The sequence below is a fragment of the Adelges cooleyi genome, unplaced genomic scaffold, assembly GCF_023614345.1.
Source record: "Adelges cooleyi isolate 19-005CV unplaced genomic scaffold, UGA_ACOO_1.1 ACOO_flye_CR_arks_rails_tigmint_CR_PRNA_2, whole genome shotgun sequence".
Lineage (NCBI taxonomy): Eukaryota > Metazoa > Arthropoda > Insecta > Hemiptera > Adelgidae > Adelges > Adelges cooleyi.
In genome coordinates, this window is record NW_026095860.1 from 8,155,308 (window position 1) to 8,179,227 (window position 23,920).

The 23,920-nt window shown below is 26.9% G+C and overlaps 5 protein-coding genes, 1 long non-coding RNA gene and 1 other non-coding gene across 13 annotated transcripts; 2 read left to right on the top strand and 5 right to left on the bottom strand.

Annotated features, from left to right (window-relative positions):
* Positions 1 to 3,034: 3,034 nt before the first annotated feature.
* Positions 3,035 to 3,107, bottom strand: Trnar-ucu (transfer RNA arginine (anticodon UCU)). Its single transcript has one exon. It is a non-coding gene; the product is annotated as a tRNA-Arg (tRNA).
* Positions 3,108 to 3,305: 198 nt separating this feature from the next.
* LOC126833525 (centriole and centriolar satellite protein OFD1-like) lies at positions 3,306 to 8,261 on the top strand. Of its 2 annotated transcripts, none has more exons than XM_050564921.1 (8): positions 3,306 to 3,731; positions 3,798 to 3,996; positions 4,062 to 4,309; positions 4,529 to 4,696; positions 4,777 to 4,996; positions 5,102 to 5,220; positions 6,269 to 6,479; positions 6,537 to 8,261. In XM_050564921.1, the coding sequence occupies exons 1-8, from the start codon at positions 3,649 to 3,651 to the stop codon at positions 7,641 to 7,643; spliced, it is 2,355 nt and encodes a 784-aa protein (XP_050420878.1). In that variant the 5' UTR covers positions 3,306 to 3,648; the 3' UTR covers positions 7,644 to 8,261. The 2 variants fall into 2 exon arrangements, with proteins under 2 accessions (XP_050420878.1, XP_050420879.1); XM_050564922.1 differs by having other exon boundaries at positions 4,529 to 4,615; positions 6,537 to 8,260.
* Positions 7,659 to 9,216, bottom strand: LOC126833530 (uncharacterized). Its single transcript, XM_050564934.1, has 3 exons — positions 8,785 to 9,216; positions 7,947 to 8,168; positions 7,659 to 7,870 (listed from the first exon to the last, which is right to left on the bottom strand). The coding sequence occupies exons 1-3, from the start codon at positions 8,962 to 8,964 to the stop codon at positions 7,730 to 7,732; spliced, it is 543 nt and encodes a 180-aa protein (XP_050420891.1). The 5' UTR covers positions 8,965 to 9,216; the 3' UTR covers positions 7,659 to 7,729.
* Positions 9,217 to 11,827: 2,611 nt separating this feature from the next.
* LOC126833535 (uncharacterized) lies at positions 11,828 to 13,399 on the bottom strand. The gene is made up of 3 exons (XR_007684955.1): positions 13,277 to 13,399; positions 13,080 to 13,171; positions 11,828 to 12,616 (listed from the first exon to the last, which is right to left on the bottom strand). It is a non-coding gene; the product is annotated as an uncharacterized LOC126833535 (long non-coding RNA).
* A 551-nt stretch (positions 13,400 to 13,950) lies between these two features.
* LOC126833532 (dynein light chain roadblock-type 2-like) lies at positions 13,951 to 17,137 on the top strand. Of its 3 annotated transcripts, XM_050564937.1 has the most exons (5): positions 13,951 to 14,015; positions 14,107 to 14,193; positions 14,272 to 14,439; positions 14,584 to 14,652; positions 16,940 to 17,137. In XM_050564937.1, the coding sequence occupies exons 2-5, from the start codon at positions 14,112 to 14,114 to the stop codon at positions 16,990 to 16,992; spliced, it is 372 nt and encodes a 123-aa protein (XP_050420894.1). In that variant the 5' UTR covers positions 13,951 to 14,015; positions 14,107 to 14,111; the 3' UTR covers positions 16,993 to 17,137. The 3 variants fall into 3 exon arrangements, with proteins under 3 accessions (XP_050420894.1, XP_050420893.1, XP_050420895.1); XM_050564936.1 differs by having other exon boundaries at positions 13,966 to 14,193; positions 16,940 to 17,136; XM_050564938.1 differs by lacking the exon at positions 14,584 to 14,652 and having other exon boundaries at positions 13,966 to 14,193; positions 16,940 to 17,132.
* On the bottom strand, positions 17,118 to 21,291 carry LOC126833529 (XK-related protein 6). 4 transcript variants are annotated; one of them, XM_050564930.1, is made up of 6 exons: positions 21,067 to 21,291; positions 20,739 to 20,997; positions 20,565 to 20,666; positions 19,800 to 20,014; positions 17,902 to 18,057; positions 17,118 to 17,710 (listed from the first exon to the last, which is right to left on the bottom strand). In XM_050564930.1, exons 2-6 carry the CDS (start codon positions 20,984 to 20,986, stop codon positions 17,211 to 17,213), a joined length of 1,221 nt encoding a protein of 406 aa, XP_050420887.1. In that variant the 5' UTR covers positions 20,987 to 20,997; positions 21,067 to 21,291; the 3' UTR covers positions 17,118 to 17,210. The 4 variants fall into 4 exon arrangements, with proteins under 4 accessions (XP_050420887.1, XP_050420886.1, XP_050420888.1 ...); XM_050564929.1 differs by having other exon boundaries at positions 20,739 to 21,291; XM_050564931.1 differs by lacking the exon at positions 20,739 to 20,997 and having other exon boundaries at positions 17,120 to 17,710; positions 21,067 to 21,290.
* A 634-nt stretch (positions 21,292 to 21,925) lies between these two features.
* LOC126833531 (trafficking protein particle complex subunit 2-like protein) lies at positions 21,926 to 23,897 on the bottom strand. Its single transcript, XM_050564935.1, has 5 exons — positions 23,733 to 23,897; positions 23,335 to 23,498; positions 23,154 to 23,241; positions 22,249 to 22,328; positions 21,926 to 22,158 (listed from the first exon to the last, which is right to left on the bottom strand). The coding sequence occupies exons 1-5, from the start codon at positions 23,763 to 23,765 to the stop codon at positions 22,113 to 22,115; spliced, it is 411 nt and encodes a 136-aa protein (XP_050420892.1). The 5' UTR covers positions 23,766 to 23,897; the 3' UTR covers positions 21,926 to 22,112.
* Positions 23,898 to 23,920: the final 23 nt, after the last annotated feature.

Below are 23,920 nucleotides of genomic sequence, written 5' to 3' on the forward strand. Positions count from 1 at the left end.
CATATAAGTAATACTAGTTTATTAAAAATTAATTTGTATCATAAACAAAATAATTACTAGTCTGTTCTCATACGTTAAAAACTGACAGCAATATTACCAATTTTATTAATTCTAGTAATTTTTTTCTTATAAGTTGTATCATTTAAATATTTTTCATAAAAATGTTTAAACGATTAAACGAAAAGTAAATAATATAATTCGATTAGTATGCCTGTTTAAACTTTATAGGTATATTATAATTTTTGCAATATCGAGATTGAAATCTAGTATTAATATAATCTACTTCCAAATTTGGTTCAAACATAAAATCTCCGGGGTACAATTTATTTTTTTTCCAATAGGTACAATTTGATTTACGGCAATACCCAACAATTATAATTGGAGTAGAACATTTATGTTCATATATTATCCTAAAGAATGTGTTATTTGAACATACATCGTAGCACCTGTACGCATCGTAAATATCGACGTTATTTATTGAACCAACGTTTTTTAATCAACAATATTTATGCGCAACATTTAAAATATTCATTTACAATACATATATTATATTGTTTCTATAAAATGGCATTTAGCAAAACTACCATCTAACAGGATAAGAAGTAGGTCGTTTTGGTCTTTAAACTTATTGGTTAGTTACCTACTAAATGGTATAAAAATTATGTTATAGTTTAATGCAGAGAACAAGCTTCAGATAACTGATAAAGGAGTACCTCCTATAGATAGGTTTGATTAACACTCCTCTCCACAACAAAATGTATTCAAGCCCCACAAAAAAAAATTAAGTATGTATACATTATTATGGTAATATGGTATTATTTATAACTTATAAGTAATGGGAATTAAGAGCAAAACAAATTATATGAATATTTCATATAATTTATTCCATTAGTCTGTTTAGGATTCGTTTAACATATGAAAATAATATTATAAGTCTGAATATTGATTCCAAATCTACTTTGAATAATAGGTACTATTTTAGTTCAGAACAAAACAATGTTTTTTTTCTAATTTTAGTATAGATAAAAATTAATATCTTAATTATAAACAGTTAACAGTTTGAGTATATTTTTTATCGAAGTCTAGCTGTGCTAGAACAAAGAAATAGATTATTGGTTATAGTACTGACATTTAAAGGTTTATATATTATATTAAAAGTATTTTTTTAATGTATCTTTTTCAAAAAGTAAGGCGCGTTTTATAAAAAGAAGAGTATTTGTTTTTTAAGTTTTTTTTAAAAAAATAGCAGCTATTTTTAATATTACACCGTTTATAGGTTACTAATAAAATAAAGTTCGAACCCAAATATAGCATCATAATGTCGTAGTCATTAGTCTTCCCAATCTTCGCCAATTATTGTAAATATACAAAATGCCTATGCGTGTATAAATGATTAATTGTTGCAATACTATGAATAACGTTGTGCAGATGAAAACGTTTTGTATAATTATCCCCGTACAACATTTGGGTAGGTACACGCTCAGGCCATAACAATAATTATTTACCCTATATAATAATATAGGTAGTCGAAAGGAGTTGATCCCAATCCGTTAATAATGGACGAACGGCTTTGCAATCATATTGACAACACACAATAGGTTTAATAGCACTCACACTGTTTATAATATGTGTATAGAACCATGTGCATATATATATATGTGTGTGTGTGTGTGTGTGCTCACGGTTCTTTATACTTCACGGACGTTTCTAGGACTCCTATGGTACAATAAATTCAACGTCTTTAAAGTTTACCAACTCAACGATCGTATAGAGTGACCCTATAGCGGCTAAATTGGTCAAATATACTGGTTTCAACTTTTTGTAAATCCCATGCAATTTACCGTACTTTCAAGCTTATAAGAAAAACATTGACAAAAGTTAATTTTGTTTTTACTCCTTTACTTTTGTTCGTTAAACGCTCGCTCTGACCTAACGGCGAATTTTATCGTGAAATAGAGCTGATATAATATTAGGTATAAGACATTTGTGCACACTATAGATTATACTCAATACTCGTTTAAATTGTAATGTTGATCAGAAATAAACATGAAAATACATAAAATAATACCTATTTTACAAAATCGTACTCTTGATTTATATAGACTCATATTTTGATGTTTTTTTTTTTAAATAAAAGTATATTACACTTTTTTTTATATTCGTATTCTTTTTTTTCATCAACAACTAAGTTATTAGCTTACAAAAAGACTACCGGTTGTTGATGATACAATAAGTGTATATTATTTTTAATCACCTTAAGTAATATTAAAAAAAAATAAAACAAAACAAACTGTTTTTTTTTAATTATCTATACAGTGATTTTGTAATTAATGTTTATTCCAGAGTTTATATTTACAAAGCATTTGAATAATTGAGCTAAACCTAAAAGATTTGCGAAACTTATAATATTAAATATTAATTTCTAAAAACAATAATATTAATAAATCCTTATTCATTTAAATTTAATACGGACGAATTTTAAAAGTTGTTTCCTTTTTCTGTTTTTGTTGGCAGGCTACTCGGATAGTTCTTTTTTAATCATCTTACCGCAAGTACTAAATTCAGTACTTTGAAATCACTTGATCTCCATAAATAATTGATCTCAATTTTAAAATTCTAGTCGGAACATAATATAAGCATAATATATTATTATCTGTTTCAATATCTATCCAATAAAAAAAAAGTAATTTCACTCGAGAGACAATGGTCAGTCTCAGTGTGAGACTACGATCAATCGAATAATATGTCTGGATATTTTTTTTTCGTTTAATGTAAACTAAAATATAGTATAAAGATAATAAGACTAAATTTAATAAAACGTTCAAGAATTTCATTTTGGAAAAATGGCAAATGTACATCGTAAATTAAATAAATAAGTTTCGTTATTTTGTGTCAGTGTGTTTTTTGATTATTTTTACAAGAACATTATGTAATATTATTGAATATTATTTCAATATAAGTAATATTATAATAAATAAATGAAATAACCAAAAGTGAAAAACTAAAATAAGAGTAAATAAAAAATTGCAAAATACATCCCTGGTGGGGATCGAACCCACGACCTTTGGATTAGAAGTCCAACGCGCTATCCTCTGCGCCACAGGGACCGGTTATCATACGATAAAGTTTTGTATGTATTTAAGACCAAATACATAAAAATCGTTAAAGTAATTAATAATCTTATAAACTACGTTAATAACATAAACAATACTATATTCTTCACTGAATCTTAAAAAAGTAATGCAAATAAACAATTTAATCACGTATATTATACCGATAACAATTCGTGTATCATAATTAATTGTTATCAGTGTGATAAGATTTGAATAATTGCTGGATAAATTGTTTGCTTGTTTTAAAACGTGTCGCTTTACGGATTTAGTGTATACAACACTTTCCACACTGGTGGAAATGAAGGTTCATGGTGGATTTTTGGTTTAAAGCAAAAACACCAAAAGCGATTGTTTGGAATAAGCACACCTGCACCTCCCCTAATACACTACACTATTAGTGCATACACCATTTTTTTTTAAACGAACAAACCTATTATATTCATATAATCGGTGGTATTTTTTTTGCTTATTCTTTTATCCTTAACAAATTTAATTTAATTATTATTTATACCTGTTATTTTAACGATAATTTATTATGAGTTCTGATAAACTATATGATTGTCTGACGAATGGAAATATTTATGAAGACGCTGCGCTCAAAAATAAACTCTATGCATGGTAACGATTAAAAAGATCACTTGGCTAAGGATTTTTACTCACAAATCAAAATTGTTTAATTTTTAGGTTTAAAGAAAAAGGACTGATTGCTAATTTACGAGCACACATTAGAGAGCAAATGATAACATCGTTGCAGGATCTGGATTCTTGGAACACTAAAGAACAAAATATTACTTCTCCTAAAATTCAAGCGTTTAACTTGATGATAGCAGATTTTTTGATTTACCAAGAAAATTTATTTACTTTATCTATTTTCATGGCTGAAGTATTACTGAAATTACACAAAATATTGTTTTTTTTTTACATTATATAAATTTTTTTTTTTTTAAGATTCCATTATTAGGAAACTTAAAAGAGTTTTCAACTTACGTTAATCGAATGGGAGTATCGTCAAATTCTTCATTACCTAAACCTAGGTTTCAATTATGTGAAGTACAAGATATATTAGAAGCTTTGGGTGTACACACCAGTTCCGATATTTCAAAAAAAGTATGCCAAATATATTTTAGCAGTGACAATACACTTCCATTAATTATTAGTCTTTTCAAAGGTTTTTCCTCTATGCATATTGATCAAAAGTAAGTTGTTAGTAATTTTTATGAGTTCATAAAATTATCACCGATTCCTAGCGTTTTAGATCTAGTATAGAATTCATCTTCAATTTATTTTTAAATAACGTCTTGCTATAAATTGTACTAGCAGTAGTGAATTGTGAAAGATTCTACAATAGTTCTAAAACGTCTAGATTTTAAAATTTACAAAACAATTTTAATAGTTTTATATCAATTTTGTTACAGTAAACTGTATGAAACTTTAAGTAATAAAAGTTTGGAGAAATGTATTACAATTACAAATGATAATTGTGAACATAATTTTAATAAGTGGTTAGTAAACATAAATGAGATCCTAAGCTCATTAAATTTAAATAATCAACAGCTAAATACATTAAAAAAACTATTAAAAAAGTAATTTTTTTAAATTGTATTATTAAATTTGTCATTAAATGTTATTATCAAATTTGTAGTTAAAAATTATTCTATTATAGGTACCATCAAACCCACTATACCAAACAATTATTTGTGTATAATGAATATTTAAAGCTTAAAAATCAAAACAAAGAAATTGTGGATAAAGTAGCAGAAGTTGAAAAAATGCTAACATCGCAGCATAGCAATATACTCTTTGATAAAAAACAAATAGATTATGTTACGCAACAACTTCGTACCGAACAACAACATTTATGTCAGTTAATTGACATTCTTGACGTAAGCGTTATTACTAATTTCACTCAAAATTTTGATCTTGAATGATTCTGGTCATATTCTAACACATTACGTACATACTTTGGTTTTTTTTCTATTGTATTTTAGGAAAAGGAAAAAAAAATACAGTTATCAGAAGCAGATTATCATAAAAAATCACAAGATGTGGAAAATCAAAAATGTGAACTGAAGCTCAGAGAAATGGAAATTTTAAAACAAGAAAAATTGTAAGTAACATATATATATATATATATATATATATATATAGCTCTTATTTGCACAATTTTTGTTATTCAATTATGTCATCCCCCTCCCCTATTAGATTAAAAAAAGAATGATAAGCCTACTTTCTTATCCGATCCTAACCATTCGCTGTAACGAGAAGAAGTTTTCCATTTAAAATACCTGCAATTTTCCTATTTAATTTAATTATTCTACTGCAAGCAAATATTTGATGACAAAAATTAATTTTATATGAAATTATCAGGGATCAGCGCTATTATAGATTAAATATACTACACATATTACATATAGTACATTTAATCTATAGTGCTACTTTTAAGTGAAAAAAAATGTACGCTTCTGCAGGTTTTGGTGTTGATATCAATATTCTAACGTTTTAATGGTTTAAAGTGAGCACTCATTATTACCTTTTAATGAGTGCTATTAATTCTATTGAAAATGTACCGTATTAGTATTTATATTCTTTAATTTTTTTTGTTAATAATTTAGTTCAATATTGATTTCAAAATATATATATTTTTGTCTGTAATTGAGTCATAAAAAATAAAAAAAAATTTTTAATAAAACGAAATGGTTCTCTAAGTCTACATAGAACAAAGCATAATATTCTAAAATAACCTAAAGAAATGAACTAAGGAATCAAATATTTGATTTGAACGGTTTTATATCAAGAGTAAATTATTTTATTCTAAAATCTAGTTAATTTTCCTCGTTACAGCGAATGGTTAGGATCAAATTAGAAAGTTCAAAGTAGGCTTAACTTTATTTTTAATTGAGTAAGGGGGCAGCCATAATTAAAATTCAGAAATCATGCAAATAAGAAACACCCTATATATACACATAACAGCATTGCCAAACTTTGGACTCCACGCTATAAACATGTAATTTTAATACACAAACAATAACTACAACTATTATTTTCCAAAGATTAAAAAATAGTAAATACGTTACTTCTTAACTTAAAAATATATCAACTTGGATTTAAGTTTTTAAAAATTATAGTATCGTAATATTTTATGTGTGACTTTTAAGGATAGAAGAAGGAAATTTGCCAAAAATTGTAGAAGAGCCAAAATTAATTGAATTTAGTCATGTTAAAAATCTAGAGGCACAAAATGTATATTTAACTAAAGAACTAGAAGATATCAAAATTAAACTTAATGAGCTTCAACAATACAAAACAAGTGAATGCATAAATATAAATGAAGATAAAAATAATATACTAAATGTTGAAGCGTCATTGGTAAATTTTACAATAAACTTTTAAGTATATAATTTTATTTATTCTTTTATTTTTTAGGAGAAAGAAATTGTTAGTAAATTACAAAAAGAAAATGAAGAGTTACGCGAATTTATTACAATTCAACGAAATAGAATTGAAGAATTGTCGTGTAGAGCTTCTAATTTGGTAAAAAAAATTGAAAAAACTCAACGAGTGTCTCCAACTTACAAAGATTACCGTGTAAGGAATGTAAAAAAAAAGCTTACTTTTGTTGATAACCTAAAACCAAAAAATCGTTCGAGCCAAAAAAATTATTCTACCACTACTACCACTGATCACTCAACAACTTTGTTGGAGTCAGACAATCAGACTGAAGATGAAATGATACAAGAGGCAACGGCAAGGCTGAAAAGAATAGAAGTAGATAAGGCTAAAATCAAACAAGACTTTGAATCATTCCAATCTCAACGCCTACGGAGTAACAATAATCAAGGACAAATTACAAATAGAAAATCGTACAACGAAATACGTTCTTATTTATCAGATGATTCAGACTTTGGTATTTTTAAAACTAATAGAAATAAAATTAATTTAAAAGAATTAGCTAATAGAATTGGATATCACCGATCGATTAGACGAGCCAATCATTCTATACCAAACGACGTTGAAACAAGTCCTAGGATTTTTCGAAATACAAGAACAAAGGGTTATTCTAATGATATATCACCTATCAAAATTCCGCCATCTTACAGATCATATTACGAATCAACCAATTCTAATATTCAATCACCTGTCAGTAGTTCTGATAGAAAAGTATCGCCGATAGATGAATTGAATGTAAAGAATAAATCTCAATGTACATCACCTACTTCTGAAAAAATACTTTCTGAATCAAATTCATTAAAAGAAAAGAAATTGGATTCGAATGAAATAGAATTTAACATAGATGATACAGCACAAACAGATATTGCATCTAAGAATCCAAGTAATTTATCAAAAACAAATGATACAAAAATTCATAACAATGAAAATATAATTGGTTTGTCTCCAAAACAAGAAAATATTCAACAGGACCATTTAAACTTGATAAATTCATCTTTTAGTAAAAATAACCTGGAAAGTGATAATATATCACTTGGAAGCAATAAAACTGACAAATCTTCTGATTTCTGGAAATCTCCATAAACAGTTTATATTTATATTTATTAACAGTACATTTATATTTATTTTATGAAACAAATTTAAATTTATTATAAAATTTTTTTTTTTTTTTATGATTGATTATCTTTTTGACGTAACATGTCTACATATGAAACAGATAATAAATCAGATTCTGTAAATCCCATATGCGACATAAGATTCATGGCAATTGTTTGACCTTCCTCAACTGTTTGATTTTCATTCAGTACTACCTAAATTACGACATGAAAAATAGTATAGCAATATTATGGGAGTATAATTTTATTTTTATAATAAATTAACACATACCTCCAATTCGACAAAGTTTCCTAACCCTTCAACACAGTCAAAGTGAACTCTAGTTTGACCAACCATTATCAATGTTCTATGTTTCTTTACAACGCCCCAAGTACCTAAAGCGTTTAAAAGTACATTTTCTAATTCTTCAGGAACGTTGCATTTATAAAATGAACTTAGTTTCGGTCCAGGACATTCTGTTCTGTCATAATATATGAGTTCTTGAGGGGAACCCTAAGTATAGAATAGAATTTTAATAAAAACAAACATAATAATTCATACAGGTTGTATACATTTAATTTAAGAAATGTTCGTAAATTATTATTGCCAATAAATGTGTTTTCATTTTTTATGTTGGACTATATCTATACTATGAAAAGGAACCTCAGCAGCTGACTAATATACTACTAGGGCTGTGATTAATTAGTGTTGCAGCTGAGGTTCCTCCTTAAAGTTAATAGAGCGTAATCTCAGATACCTAGTTTCATCAAAAACATGTTGATAATTTTTATTAAATCGAACAAAATCCTTGCTCAACTTCCTTTTAAATTTAACCAAATAGCAACACCCTGTACCAATGAACTTGGTAGGTTTATTCCCTGTTTATCCATTACTTTATTAAATACCTTCACTTACCACATGAATTTTTTACTTCCCACACCTTAACAATCAGCGATCCTACTTGCAGTTCATGCATTTATTGCTCTATGCAAATTTCTTAATTTTTTTTATTTAAAAAACTATAATATAACTAAAATAAAATTGTATACTTGTTTATTAGAAAAATAAACTTTATCTTAACTTCCATGGGTTATCCCGTTCCACACATCTAAATATAATGCATGATTACCTCTATTTTCCTAAGCTTTAGTTTACCCGCTTTATCATTAGGTAAATTTAAAAATATATCTTCTTGTTTCAAAACCACTGTTTCATTGTCAGCTGAATTAGATTTTTTCAAATCTATAATACGTTGCTTCACTAGATCTAAGTCACAGACGTGCACTTTAATTTCCACGTTTCTAGGCATCTTAAGTATTGATTTTGTCCGGAAATAAATGAATTAAGACTTATAACAAATTACAATATTTATTAATGAAAATGATATACTTAACCAAGCTTTTGGGATATTTCATATTTTACGTTTGTGTATTATCAGTAAACTCAATACTAATGACAGGGTTAGAAATTTGAGAACATAGTTTTATTTTTACTTATAACTCTTTGGAAAAATAATGTAGACAATTATTGATTATTTGAGCAATAGACAGTCCTCAATCCTCATACTTCATAACCATTGTGAAATTTCATATGATTATTATTAGATAATTTTTAATTTGTCCTTTTCAAAATTAACTATGTTAACATTTTTTTTTAATTGTATTTACTCGCGCCGGTTGGCAGTTGCGATTTGAGTTTAACAGTTAACTTGATTTTTATCAGTTATCAGCATAGATTTTATATCAGCTATATAATAGGTCTATGGTTATCAGTCACTAGTCAGTAGTCACCAGTGAGTTGGGGGTAGTTCTTCCAAAAAATGATAACGCGTTATAAGAAATAAATGTTACATAACCTATAAAATGTGTAATACTACAGATAGTACCAACATCGATTTTACCAAAAACCCGCCAAGAGAAATTTCGTATTTTAATATCAAAAACATTGCCTTTAGTTAGGTTCTTATCTTTATTGAAAATTGTAGTTAGATATTAATCAATTCTCTAATTAATCGTATTCACTATACACGTAAAATTATATAATGTAAAATTCATAAAAAATTACATTATATAAGTGTATATACATAACTTATAAGTATATGTTATAATTTAATATTATTTGGTATAAAATAATAATAATTTTATTGAAATTTCCCACAAATTGTTTATATTACTATTTAAATAAAACATTATTTTTACTTTTTACCTAAATTAGTTGACGATTTCAAAATTTGGCTGTCAAGTATAAATTAGTTTTACCACATCTTACATATGTATTCTGTAGTTAAAGAATACAGGTAGGAGCTTATGCGCTTTGTCTTCAATCTTGTCTTTTAGAAGATATATTATTAACAAAATTTGGTACCTAAAGGATATATTAAAGCAAGAAAAACGGAACATATGACACTTGTAGTTTAAATACCTCACATAAATAACTAGAATAAAACATATTTAATTTTCAAGTTTCTACACAAATCAATATATACATTATAAACTTATAGTCCAAAGTGAACCTATTGCCGGATAAAGACTTGTGATGAGAAAGAAAATTGTTGTACGGCCCTTTTGCATGGGATAATAGGTAGATAATAAGAATATTGCATAATATAAAATTATTGTAAACTAGATTAAACAATTCTGTTATAATAATAAAAATGATCAAACTAGGGTCATAATCGTATAAACGTCATACTTAAAAGAAAATTAACTAAACAGTATCCCGTACCATACAAATTATATATTTTTAATAATTAAATAATTAATAACAAATTATCAAAAATAGTATTCAATACCAAATAACGTATTTTAAATGTCTGTATTAAAATACCTTGCAGGACTGAATGTTATTTATAATCTATTAGTAGGTTTTTAAAATAATTATCATTCACTTCATATTTTACAGAAATTAGTTTATATTAAGCTACTCTGGGTATATATTTTTATTAAAGAAACCAAACTAAACAATATGAATTTGTTCAGTAAAAGTTATTCATATGATTTAAAAATATGATTCAATTTTTGGTCAATATAAATTTGCAAATTTACAATTATCTCTTGATTTGAAAATATCAATGTTTGTTAGAAGATTGCATAGCCCATATTTTATTAATCTATGTACTTTTTCATTAAAATGGCCATTTACTTAGCGATAACCAAGTCATGTAATATTAAGTACATTATAGCATATGGTTAAAAAAAAATTCATGCAGTGAAGGGTTAAACTTACTAAGGCTAATTTATTATTTATTTGTAGAATCTTTAATTATTAACTGTATTATACTCTGCATATAAATAAAGATAACGGTGTCTGGACTTTAAAACACAATTTATATCGAACACATTATTGTATACTCAAACAAAGAGAGTATTCAATATGTTTAACATCCTTCATTTGAACGCATTATATAAAATCACTTAATACAGTACACACATACAAATCACTCGCTATCGAGAGTAAACGTGTCTATGAGAACAGTTTTAGAAAAAATACATTTGGTTTACTTTTACTTTATTGTGTCAAAAACTACATCTAAAAACAAATGCATTTCTATATAATAAAATTATAAAAAAATATATACAATATACTAAATAAGCTTTGAATCTTTTATCATAATTAAATATTATTTAATATAAAATTATCAAAAAAGTAAGTGGTTAATAAAACATGTTTTCAGTTGTAAAATAACACAAACAAAAATGTTTTGAAGAATAATTTTACCTTATTGAAATTATTATGAGAGAAAATTAGTGAATCACACTGTATAATTAAGCTAACCAAGAAAAAACAACTTTTATTTCTAAAAAACAATATAGACTTCCTGTCTAACAGGCTACTTATAGTAACACAGTATACATTTCAGACCAATTTTATAATTTATAAAGTTTGATAAGTCATTTTTAAAAAACAATAAATAGTAATAATAGAAATAATAAATGTAATAGTTTAAGACACATAAAATAATCTGGTAAATAGTATAAAATATGTAGAAATATTCAATTGTTTAATACATAATATATTAATCAGTGAATTGACATTGATTAAAATAAAAAAAAATTTTATGATACTTAAGTAAAGATATTTTTTAATTAAAAAAAGTATATTTTATAAACTAAACATCAAAATTTACAAATGTATAATTACTTGTTTTAGCAAAAAAAATTGTACCATTTTTTTTTAATCTAGGTATTCAACATTTTGACTACACATTTTTTCCTAACAACATCGACATAATTTCACAACAGTTTACAAATTTTCAATCTTTCAGTTAGGTCAAGATATTTTTACAATAAATTAATATTTTAATGTTATTAAGGTAAGTAAATATTAATAAATAAGTAAATACAGAAACTACATTTACAATTAGTTTGGTAGGCTAATAATTATGTTTGTCAAAATTGTAATAGTAATATACTGTTAGTATCTTTAAACTAATACAGTTTTAAATCTAGAATATTATAAGATACTTGTATTGACACTCAAAGTGTAAAAATATTCAAACAATAATACAAGTATTCAAAAAAAAATTTAAACAATCTTAATTTTGTTTTAATGTAGTTGAAAATTAAAAATATTTAGCCAAATGAGATATCAGTGTAGTGGTCATAAATACAGTACAGTTTATATGGACATTGAAGACAGGATAATAAGTTATTCAATAAATAATCAACTGAATTATACTTGATTAATAATAAATTATAGTAAGACTTTTTTAAATAAAATTAAACATATATAAAGAGATTGGAGATGGTACTACGATGTCTAACAGCAGGTAAACAGAATTACTGGGTGGCGTTTATACTGTTAGTCTGATACAGAATATTCTTCCAGGGGTTTTGCACAAAATCCAATTAACGTCAACAACAAATATTCAAATAGTGTCAAAAGTCAGTCTATGGATTACTACAGTGTCCATGGAGAAATATATGATATGTCCATTTAATCTTCCTCTGGTCACATTCTAGCTGAAAAAACAACAAATGGTTAAATAATAATAATAATAATTATAGTATAAAACCAATTTTAAATGATTTACTAATGTTATCGTTTGTTAATTGTGAAGTTAAAATTAAATATAATGAAAATTGATAATGACATTTTTTTATACCATTTAACTTAAATTATCTATCAGTAACACTTAGAAGAGTGATTTCATGAATCGACTATATTTGTGACCGGTATACATCAAGTTGACCTAGTTTGTTATCTCATACCAATGAAGTGTAAGATTTACAAGTAAATGCAATTATTCTTGTACAAAAACTAACAATGTTAGAAAATAGTAAATTAAATTATTAAAAAGAATGATAACTTACATTTGATTTCTTTTTTTTAAAATACCCTATATTAGGTTATTTTAGATTGATATTAAACTACTAATGTATCAATATTTTTATTAATACTACAAATCTAGAGTGCTTTCCTTACCTAGTCTATTTAGACAAATGATAAAACAATTATTTCTTCCAGTTAGTGTTAATGGAGAACTGTTCAACCATCATTTTTGACTCATCTTAAAACTGAAAGATATATTATTAATAAATAAGTTAAAAGTTGAAATGTTAATTATTAAAATAATAGAGATTAAATCAATTAAAACAATTTTACAAAAAATAACTCCATACCTGTTACCACACTTAATCAGACTAGAGATAGTTTCAGGAATCGAACCGCTCTAATGAATAAGCATACCGATAGGCTTTTTATGACTTCAGCAACTACCATCATACTGTAAAACATAATTTACTTGTATTAATAGTTTTATTTAAATAGGATGTAATAATATTGTCACACAAATTAGTACAATATAGTGTATGTATGAACTTTGTCGCTAAGTACTATAGTTGATAAATATATTATGTTATTCATATTAAATATTGCAAGTTTATATTATGTGAAAATAAGAGTTTTGAATTATGAATTAAAAAAGAATTCTAATAAAAATATTCATTTAATATTAATAAGAAACGAAAGTAAATTTTATTTACCAATAATTATCGTTGTCGTCATATGAACTAGTTGGTTTTTTGTCATTATAAATCTATCGTAAAAATGTGTACTATTTAAGAAAATATAATATATTTTAACACGGTTATTTTTTTTATCATTTGAATTATTGCCGTTTAGTTCTAGAGATAACAGTTAACTCTGACAAACGTTAGTTATATTTTAGTTACTTTTATTCTGATAAAATTGGCAGACTGATAGAATGTGATTTTATATTTTGGTGTTTCTGGGTTGGTCACGCTGATAAAATAAAAATTGTGTTATCTTTTGGAAGAACCTTTATCTCTTATCATTTTTTAGAAGAACTGCCCCAAACACGTCACCAGTCACCATACGGCACCCACTAAGAATATCTAGGTAATCAATTTTATTTTGCCGTTTACTCAAATCTGAATTTATTTCCAGTATACATTTTTTCTATTCATTCTTATTTTTTATTATTTAAAAGCCAAAATGGCTAGTGAAGTAGAAGAAACTCTTAAACGTATTCAGTCCCACCGCGGCGTTATTGGCACTATAGTTGTTAACAACGAAGGTTTGTATTTTTAATTTAGATGTCTAAAATAAATATCCTATATCTAACCGTTTATATTATCATATATTTAACGAACAGGTACTCCTATAAAATCCACGCTAGATAATGCTACTACCATCCAATATGCGGGATTGATACAACAATTGATTGACAAATCAAAAAGTGTAGTGAGAGATCTGGATCCATCAAATGATTTAATGTTCTTACGAATGCGTACTAAAAAACATGAAATTATGGTGTCGCCAGGTGATTGCTATAATATATAACTTCTCTAGTACAATTTACAATAATATTTTGGACAATTTTTGTTTTCAAGCATTATAAATATTTTTTTTTATTTTGGTCAACCATCTTGTATATTTTTTTTTTTTTTTTTTCAACCTATATTAGGTTGGTTTACAACGTTTTTAACTTCGCTCTCCATTTATCACGATCTTCAGCAAGTCTTTTTAATCCGGCGTAAGTATCAATCCCTGCGTCATTTTTCAGTTGAGATATGTACAAGTTTCTTGGTCTTCCTGGTGGTTTTCGTCCTTCAATTGCACCTTCTATTATAGTATGATGCAATTCTTGGTCATGGCGTAAAACGTGTCCCATCATGTCCCATCGTCGTCGCTTTATGGCTTTAATTATGGATCTTGTTTCTCCAACTTGGGTCAGTACATCTTCATTTGTTACTCTTTCTGTCCAGTTTATTTTCTCCATACGTCTCCAACACCACATTTCGAATGCTTCAAGGGATCTTTTTTCCTTTTCATTAATGACCCATGTCTCGCAGCCATATAAAGCTACACTCCATACAAACGTTTTTAAAAATGTCTTCTTAATTTCTCTGTTAATTTTTTTCGAAACCAAAATTTTATTTTTCTTGATAAAAGCTGCCTTTGCTTGCCCGATTCTTTGTTTAATTTCCTGCGAGCTTTTTCCGTCTGATGTTATTAAACTTCCCAAGTATTTAAAACTAGAAACTTGGGAAATAAGTTGGTTTTCTAAATAAATATTTGCATTAATTGTGGGTTCACGTACACAAACCAAAACTTTTGTTTTACCTGAATTTATACGCATTTGATACCTATTTATAATTATTTGCATTTCTGCCAGGGCTCTCTGAAGGTCGTGCTCTGTTTCTGCTAATAATACGATGTCGTCTGCAAACCGGATCATTGGAATCAATATACCACCAACTTTGATTCCAATCCCAAGTCTGTTAAGTTTATCTTTAACTTCCGTTATACTTTTTTCTATGTTGCAGTTGAATAATAATGGTGAAAGTGGGCACCCTTGTCTTACACCTCTACGTATTTTCGCACTAGCTGACTCATTATTTATTGTAATTTCTGCGCTTTGATTTTTGTAGAGGTTATATATAATTCTCCTGTCTTTAAAATCTAAATTTAATTCCTTCATTATTGAGAGCATAATTTGCCAATCAATGTTGTCAAAAGCTTTTTCGATATCTATAAATGATAAGCATGTTATTTTATTTCGGGATATTTGTTTTTCTATTAAGATCCTGAGTCCTAATATTGCCTCTCTAGTTTCCTTTTGTTTTCTGAATCCATACTGATCATTTCCAAGATATTGGTTGGCTTTATTAAATATCCTTCGATATATAATTTTTATGAGTATCTTTGAGGCGTGGGGGAGTAAGCTCAGAGTTCTAAAATCTGTACAAGAGTCAGCTTTATTCTTTTTTGGTAATGTTAAAATTCTGCTGTTGCAAAAGTCCTTCGGTATTACTCCTGTTTCATATATATCTTTCATAATATAGTACATCGCGTCTATTATGCTTTCACTTGCGTTTTGTAGTAGTTCTCCGGGGATTTCATCTATTCCCGGGGCTTTTTTATTTTTCAAATCTCTAAGACTGGCATTAAATTCACTTCTTAGTAGCGGTGCACCATAAGAGCACTCATCAGTTTCTTCATTGATATCTTGTAACTCAACTTTGTGTCAACCATCTTGTATATTAGCTAGAACAAATTAGGTATGTGATAAGTGATAAATAATAAAACTTCCTGTATAGCAATTTTAGTAAAAACATTGCGAACATTAGAGTTTCTTATTAGGAATACAAAGGACTTTACTTGCGTTAAGTTACTAATAGTATTTTACTACACCTTAGTCCGTTCGTTACTGAAAAATGGCTGTTTGAATAGTTAAAATTAAGCATATTCAAAATAAATTATTGCGATATTTAAGCCCTTAAGACACCTGATTTTCCTGTTGTAACTGATCATAATTATGATCCAAATAGTGCTTTAACTAGTATTTACTCCTTACATTCTAAGAGTCAATTTAGATGTTATTTTCAATTATAAAATTGTAAATGGTGCATTTGACAACAGCTCTCTTCTTAGTCTAATCTTTGTTCCCACCTTTAGTTCTAGAAATCGGCCAACTTTCTGCCTCGCTAAGCATAGAATTCTATATGTTTACTTCTCCTCCTTAATCAGGACATTAGCAACTTACATCAACCTCAATAATATAAATATTTTTTATACAACAGAATATATTCATGATAGCCTTCTATCCTTTTAATTCTTATGTTTAACTAAACGTCACTTGAATCTAATTTTGATATTTTTCATATTATTTGATTTGTAACTACCAATTAATTTTTGTTTTGTTAGTTTTTTAATTATTATTTGATTTTCTAATTGAACCAAACTAAGGTCTTCAGTTCAGTTCGGTTTTGATTAATTTGTCACATCATAAACTAATTTGTATATCTTAATTTTTTCAGATAAAGACTTTATAATGATTGTCATTCAAAATCCAACTGAAGCACAACCTTAAATGAAGTCTAAGAATAAATTGACATAATGCATCAAATCTGCTTTGAAAACAACTAAGAATACTACTTTGTAAATATGTGTTAAATACAATACAACTCACATTGTACATAAAACAATCGTTTATAATTATTTTATACAAAATATTCTATAATAAATGTTTATCATTTAATAATTGTTCATTATTTTTTAAATCAGTCTTTAAAATTATTTATACATTTTCTAAGTATTTGCATTCATTTGTTGAAGATATTTTGCTGTCCCGTTTACATCTGATATGTCATCTTTAAACGTATTGTGTGGATGAAAACACCTATAGTATACAGTCATAAAAATAATACCAATAAAAAATGGCAAAATTGATCCAATCATTAATGGATAATAGTACCACTCCATCTGATCAACGCCTGTAATAGCCCAAGCAGTAACTGCAAACGTATTTTCAAATAAAAATATACCATAATATCCTAAATAGCGGTATCTAGATCTTCCCTGACCTTCGCTAGGTGATAAATAAGTAAATATGTACACTAATCCTAATATTGTTGAGAAGAAAAATTGCATGGCACCACTCTCTTTTAATTTATTAGCCGGCATACAGAAAGTTACATTTTGATACATAAAAATCCATAAAGTCATGGAAATCCAATGCACAAAACATGAAATGCCAGTTGAAATAGGCCATACTATAGCTGCTAGACTAATTGACAAAATTCTTGAAACTAAAAAAAAAATTATATACATATCAATAATATTGAAAAAAAACTTTTTAAATAGTTCATATACTCAACTTCTGAGCCATAATATTGTTCAATAAGGACTAATAAAAAAAATACTACACTTTAAATTATAACTATTTACATTTTTAAGTAACATTGCAAGCAACAATTGTATTTTTTATAAAACAACTTGCCTGTAATTGTTACATGCCATAAAAATTGCAGTATAGTACCAATATTGCCAATATTCTTTCTCTCTTCATAGGCAATTCTGACATTTTTATGATATGATGCCATTGCCCATGCGATTCCAATAGTCGAACTTCCAATTGATGCTGCTTGATGCACAACTAGAAATTAAATATTTATAAAATGTACAATTTTATCTTTGACAAATATTTCCAACTTTTGTGTAAAACACTTTTGGAAGATAAAATGAATTTTTGGTTTCCATAAACTCGTCAACACAAATTACTGAAAATTGTTTAAAATCTACTTCCCAAGGCAAGATTTATATTATAATTTTTTTATTGGCTTTCAATTATAAATTAAAATGATCAACTAAAAATATATTTGTTAAAACAATTAAACTACATATTGATATCTATTATATGAAAAGTAGTAGTATTTTTCATATGCCTTACAAAAAACAGTACATTTTGTTTGGTCTTAAAAGTTTTGTGGCACACAGCAAAACATACAGTGATCAGTGATGCACAGGCAATCACCCAGGCAGCAGTGACCCTTGATTGGCAGTTTTACATAAAATAAATATTAAGTAATAATAAAAAAAAAATACTATTTTCCGTGCAAGACCAACATATTGGTTTTAAATCATTATTTTTATTGTTATTCTCATACGGAATTTCTGACCAGGATTAGGCTGTAAAGGTGTAGTTTGGTCATCCTGGAGGTGGATAGTAGTACTCTTTAGACAGCCGCCTGGTCAGAGAGATACCACCCGTGACTAAATATCTAATTTGTTCCAAAAATTATAAAAAAAAACAACTTTTACATTTTAGTTGTTTAAAGAGTTAACACACATTTTGACAACAAAAAAAATCTTTTAATTTGCAATAGACAAAAATTATAGTATGTTGAGTCTACTAATATATTATTTTATTAAATTGAGTAAAAGTAAAATATTTAGTTAAAATAATAAAAATGTTAATTAGGATAATGGTTATTACTTATGATAAAAAGAAGCCATGCAAATAAAATATAACTAATACAAATCATAAAACAATTTGTGAAGTTTTTCAGGTATATGAAATTAAAAAAACATATCACTTAGTATATCCACCACTTAGCAGAAGCAATGATGAATGAATCTGCATCCTTAAGCAACACCATCCTTAAACACCTTAAATAACAAAAATCCACCTAATAACGTAGCTTGAAAATAACATAAATATGTTTATGAATGTGTTGAAGCGAACGGCGGATCCAGCATCTATTTACAGTCGGGGCACTTTATAGGAGAAATTATATAATATAGCTGAGCATAGGCGTAAGTAGGGGAAGAACAGATTTGTTCTTTAACGGCTTCATCCTCAATAGCCGTTTAGTCCTCAATAGTCAATTCAGAGATTTCGATACTAATATTTTTAATATAATTTTTTGCTAACGGGGATGGCACTTGCCCCTAGTGCCCCCCCCCCTGGATCCGCCCTTGGTTAAAGCTTTCGTGAATTGTATTATCATGTGAATGAGTTTCAGATTTATCCATGTCCTTAGTTTTAAGCCAAAACTTACTAAAAACTATGGACATGGATTTATCTGAAACTCATCGGCATGATAAATATGCTTGACATGAATCAAATAAATTATGTTTTTTATTTTGGAAATAGAACATTAAGTACTAGTAGAAAGTTCTGTATTATTTATTAATGGACAGGTTTTATCTTTGAGTATATAACACATTTTCTTATTTTAAAATGTAAAAGCAAAAGATAATTTTAAACTGATATAGTCAGTTATGATCTTAAAGAAGGACCACTAAAACTACATAGCATAAAAGCTTAATCTCTTGGTTGTACGTAATGTTAACAGCTTTGATGTTAATATAAAATAGGTAAACACTTATTATTACTTTGAAAAGTGGAACCATGATTTTTTTCTACTAGTACAATACATATTTGTAATATTTGCTGAGGAACTGCTTCAAGAAAACATTCAAAGAGTCGTAGTAAAGACACGTATGAATCTTCTTTAGCCATAAGAGCATAATACTTTCTTTGGTTTTCATAATTTCCGTTTTGAGCTGCTTTACGAGACTTTATTGCATACTTCAAGACATCATAATATCTAAACACATTCAACTAACTAAATACAAAATCAAACATACTTTATATATTTCCAATACAAATGCATTAAGTAGTAGCATAATTTACATATTAGACCCTATGAGCACCAATTTCAATTTCTAATATCAACCGGAAGGTATATGCTTGATTGAGACTTAAATATTCAAGTGCTATACTTAAAAGTAGTTTAAGTTCAAAGTTTCTTAATCCTAAACAATACTTTGTGTTCACCTACTATAATTTTCTACCTCATAATATCACACTTTATTTATTCATCATATCTTCTACAACCCCTTTATTTTCTTGCCTAATAGTCCCAAATACTTCAATTTCTTAACTCTACATCCACGTTTAACCCTCCTAAGGTTAACCTAGTACAAAATTAAAATCTAAGTAATATATACTTTATGCTAACTAAAAATATAAATCACAAACAAAAAGTAAAAACACAACAGAAAACAATTGTAAATACCACTATGTAAAATATGTTTAAGTTTAGAAAAAGTTCTAAATTAAACATAGAATTATAAATAGTAAAATTAAATGCATACCGAAATACTGGTGCCATTTGTAGTAAAAGCATTATAAGAAGTAATGCCGGATTTCTTAAGAATTTTCTAGTAACTTCTTGCATATCTTCTTGTAAAGAATAACTGCAAATAAATAAATAATAATCATTTTACCTCAAATGTTTTTTTTTTTAATATGGTTAGGTAATAACATACATTTTTAAACTCATATATGTATTAATGATAGATGGAACAGCCATGAAAACAATTGTTAATACAAAATACACATTTTTCTCATATTTATAATACTGATAGGCTACATTGAAATCAATGCAAACATCAACAATATGACTAACTATTGCAAGAATTAATGCAAACAGATCCCAATAAGATATACTAAGATCGCGAGGCAGCTTATCTGGTTCATCTAAATCTACAGTAGATCTGCTATCGACTTTGTCCATTTTGCGTTTTTCTATTTTTAATTATTATGATATTAAATTTTTTTCCAACATCCAACATTGAATGGACACTAACTTATTACCTTATTTACACTTTCGTCTTTCATTAAAGTAAAATACGTTTTTTATTTTACTCATTACATAATAATAAATATCAGTTTAAAATATTAAGTTATCATTCATTTATAAATACTACCTATGTACAATCGATTTGTACATATTATTTAAAGTATGAATTATAATAATATGCCATTATTTTAATTTTTAAAGTAAGCTAAATATTAGTTATTTATATATTATATTATAGTCTTTACCACAATGAAAGATATCTTTAATCATGGTCTTTACACAGTTATGAATTGTTAAAAGATAACATGAAAATTGCAGTCTTGTTATCACAAACGATTAATTTGATAACAATAATTATTTGATGGCTGATAAACAGAATACCTGGTTGATACTTCACGAAAAATTACCCAATACCCAATTTCTTAAATATTTATTATAAATAAGAATAATCAATTTTGATATTATAGTTGCTCATAGATAAATTGTCTATTTATTAGATACGCATTTAAGGGGATTCAGGGGTAGCAGCTGCAAGTAGTTAATTCGCCTAAAAATGATTCTAGAGCGACGACGTAAACACTAAATTTATATTGTAATATAATAATACTCAACTACATTAAACCTCCAAAATTAACATGTTAATACACAAACGTATAGTGTATAAACAAACAAACAAACCTGCAGGCATACAAATAAATAGTAGGTATGTCAATAATAATATATTCTACTTTTAGTGCATTAAGTACTTACCTAATTAAATTTTTAACTTGGCCCGTTATTTAGAAAATATGTTTTTCAAGATAGGTTTAAGGATTAGAAACCTTTAAAATACATATGAATACAGTCTAATTAGAAAATAAAAAACATTCTAGAACTTTAAAACAAAATAATTTATTTTCGTAACAAAATGTTTAATCACAGTTTATATATTTTACACCATTTAAAAGTAATTTTCTGCAAAACATTTAAACAATTTTTTAATTATAAAATAAAAATAATATTTGTTCACAATTCCATATCTAATACTTACAAATAAACTATACCTTTAATATTTTCTTAACTATGATTTACCAATTAATATGCCTCTAGCAATCTTATCAAAATTCCTATAAACAAAAATTATAATATTAAAAGTTAATACAAACATATTTTTGAGCTAAATATTTTATATGTTAAATATTCAACAATATTCTTACTCAGAGGTAATATATTCTCCAGGTATGTAAAAAGGGTTACACATTAGATCTGTATACGCAGTATGCAATTTCCTAAACATCTGAAATCAAATCAATAATTTACTACAAGTTAATATAAATATTAACAACACTTCATAGAGAGAAATAGTCGTAACCAGTAAAATGTGAACTTAGGTTTTATTAATTGGTTGGTTAATAATAACCAAGTTTAGCAAATATTTAGAATTTTCAATCAAGACATTGTGAGACATTTTGATCTAATTATCTTGAAATTTATTATTGTATCTCATAACAAGGTTTTTCCCTATTTTTAATACACATTTACATAAATCTATGCACACCTATATATAATATAAGATATATTATAAGTACATATTATGTATCATAATCATGTAGCTTAACGGGCCATGAAGACCCAACGCTCCCATCATGAGATGGTTTCTTGACGAATTAGCTTCTGGGACGGGTCGTCAATCCGTCGCCGGAGAGGGGTGGCAGTTCCTTTTCACCGGACGATTGCTCGCCCAGAAAACGATGCGACAGTATGGTGGGTGGCTAAAGCCTCAGCTTTCTTTTTTTAAATTATGACTTGAGAGGCTATGGCCCTCACACCCCTTCAATTTCCAAGTATTGGTATGTAATAACTGACAAATCATGTTTCTTTATGTTTTAATATTTCTTTCTTAAGTCTTTACTATCAAATGTTATACAACTAATAGGGACCAAGGCAATAAAATATAAATCATGCATTTCATTGATGGTTAAAATTTGATTTTTAAAATAGTAAAATTAAGTACTTATTTACTAAAATATTTTAAAATACTAAACATTAAGCAGAAGTTTTAAAAAAATTTTAAAGTAATTAACATAAAAACTATTGAAATAATAAATTTAAATTTACTTACAAATCGAATTTCATTATCTCTTAGTGTCAAGTTACTAGCATCTATAACAACAAAAAATTTCACTTTTGTGTTTGTTACATATCCATATCTATTTAATATTTCAGGAAAATTATTTTAAAATAAATTGATATTTTTTATTATGTCATAAAAATTTTAGCACAATTTGTTTGAAAAAGGATACATTTTGTGGTCTTCAGTAGAATACAACAATCCTAAGTACAACTCTCGCATATCTTTTTTACCAGTTTTTAACTTTTCTTCAACAAAGTCTATTGATGAATGTATTTCATACTGTATTTGTAGTTCATCTTCAGGATGTAATGAAGCCACATATTTAGGAGCATTCTAAAGCACAGTTAACCTTACTTCAATGCTTCATTAAAAACATTTAAGGGCTGTTACACACGAAGTCACTTTTAGATGTCACATTCTACCACCTTAACTGGCTGTTAGTGATACCAATATGCAAGTGTGGTCTATGTAAAACAATTTTTATCTGTCTGACTCTTTTGATTAGCAATGCTTCACAGAAGCGCTCTTAAGTGGCTTCGCGTGTAACCGCCCTAAACATTTACTCACCTCTTTGCTAACAACAGCCACACACAAAGCCATAACAATTAATAAGCGATGTGCAAATAATCTTTCGAGTATAATAAAAAAACAAATATACTCTTTGTTTTTATTTTATAATATTTAATAACGGTAATATAATAAGTGAAGACATTTACATTTTAATTTTGATACAAATGATGTTTGATAACAAATAA

Excerpts from the sequence above, each read along its gene's own strand:
- LOC126833532 (XM_050564937.1), top strand. The coding sequence starts at position 14,112 with ATGGCTAGTGAAGTAGAAGAAACTCTTAAACGTATTCAGTCCCACCGC. Across the intron at positions 14,194-14,271 it reads TATAGTTGTTAACAACGAAG|GTACTCCTATAAAATCCACG; the intron begins GTTTGTATTTTT and ends TTTAACGAACAG. Across the intron at positions 14,440-14,583 it reads TGAAATTATGGTGTCGCCAG|GTTGGTTTACAACGTTTTTA; the intron begins GTGATTGCTATA and ends AACCTATATTAG.
- LOC126833531 (XM_050564935.1), bottom strand. The coding sequence starts at position 23,765 with ATGGCTTTGTGTGTGGCTGTTGTTAGCAAAGAG. Across the intron at positions 23,242-23,334 it reads TCTACTGAAGACCACAAAAT|ATATGGATATGTAACAAACA; the intron begins GTATCCTTTTTC and ends AATATTAAATAG. Across the intron at positions 22,329-23,153 it reads GAGATAATGAAATTCGATTT|ATGTTTAGGAAATTGCATAC; the intron begins GTAAGTAAATTT and ends ATTTGATTTCAG.
- LOC126833525 (XM_050564921.1), top strand. The coding sequence starts at position 3,649 with ATGAGTTCTGATAAACTATATGATTGTCTGACGAATGGAAATATTTAT. Across the intron at positions 3,732-3,797 it reads AAAAATAAACTCTATGCATG|GTTTAAAGAAAAAGGACTGA; the intron begins GTAACGATTAAA and ends TTTAATTTTTAG. Across the intron at positions 5,221-6,268 it reads ATTTTAAAACAAGAAAAATT|GATAGAAGAAGGAAATTTGC; the intron begins GTAAGTAACATA and ends GTGACTTTTAAG.
- LOC126833530 (XM_050564934.1), bottom strand. The coding sequence starts at position 8,964 with ATGCCTAGAAACGTGGAAATTAAAGTGCACGTCTGTGACTTAGATCTA. Across the intron at positions 8,169-8,784 it reads TAAAGCTTAGGAAAATAGAG|GGTTCCCCTCAAGAACTCAT; the intron begins GTAATCATGCAT and ends TTCTATACTTAG. Across the intron at positions 7,871-7,946 it reads GAAACTTTGTCGAATTGGAG|GTAGTACTGAATGAAAATCA; the intron begins GTATGTGTTAAT and ends GTCGTAATTTAG.
- LOC126833529 (XM_050564930.1), bottom strand. The coding sequence starts at position 20,986 with ATGGACAAAGTCGATAGCAGATCTACTGTAGATTTAGATGAACCAGAT. Across the intron at positions 18,058-19,799 it reads TCATGGTTCCACTTTTCAAA|TTGTGCATCAAGCAGCATCA; the intron begins GTAATAATAAGT and ends TTTAATTTCTAG. Across the intron at positions 17,711-17,901 it reads ATGGCATGTAACAATTACAG|TTTCAAGAATTTTGTCAATT; the intron begins GCAAGTTGTTTT and ends TTTTTTTTTTAG.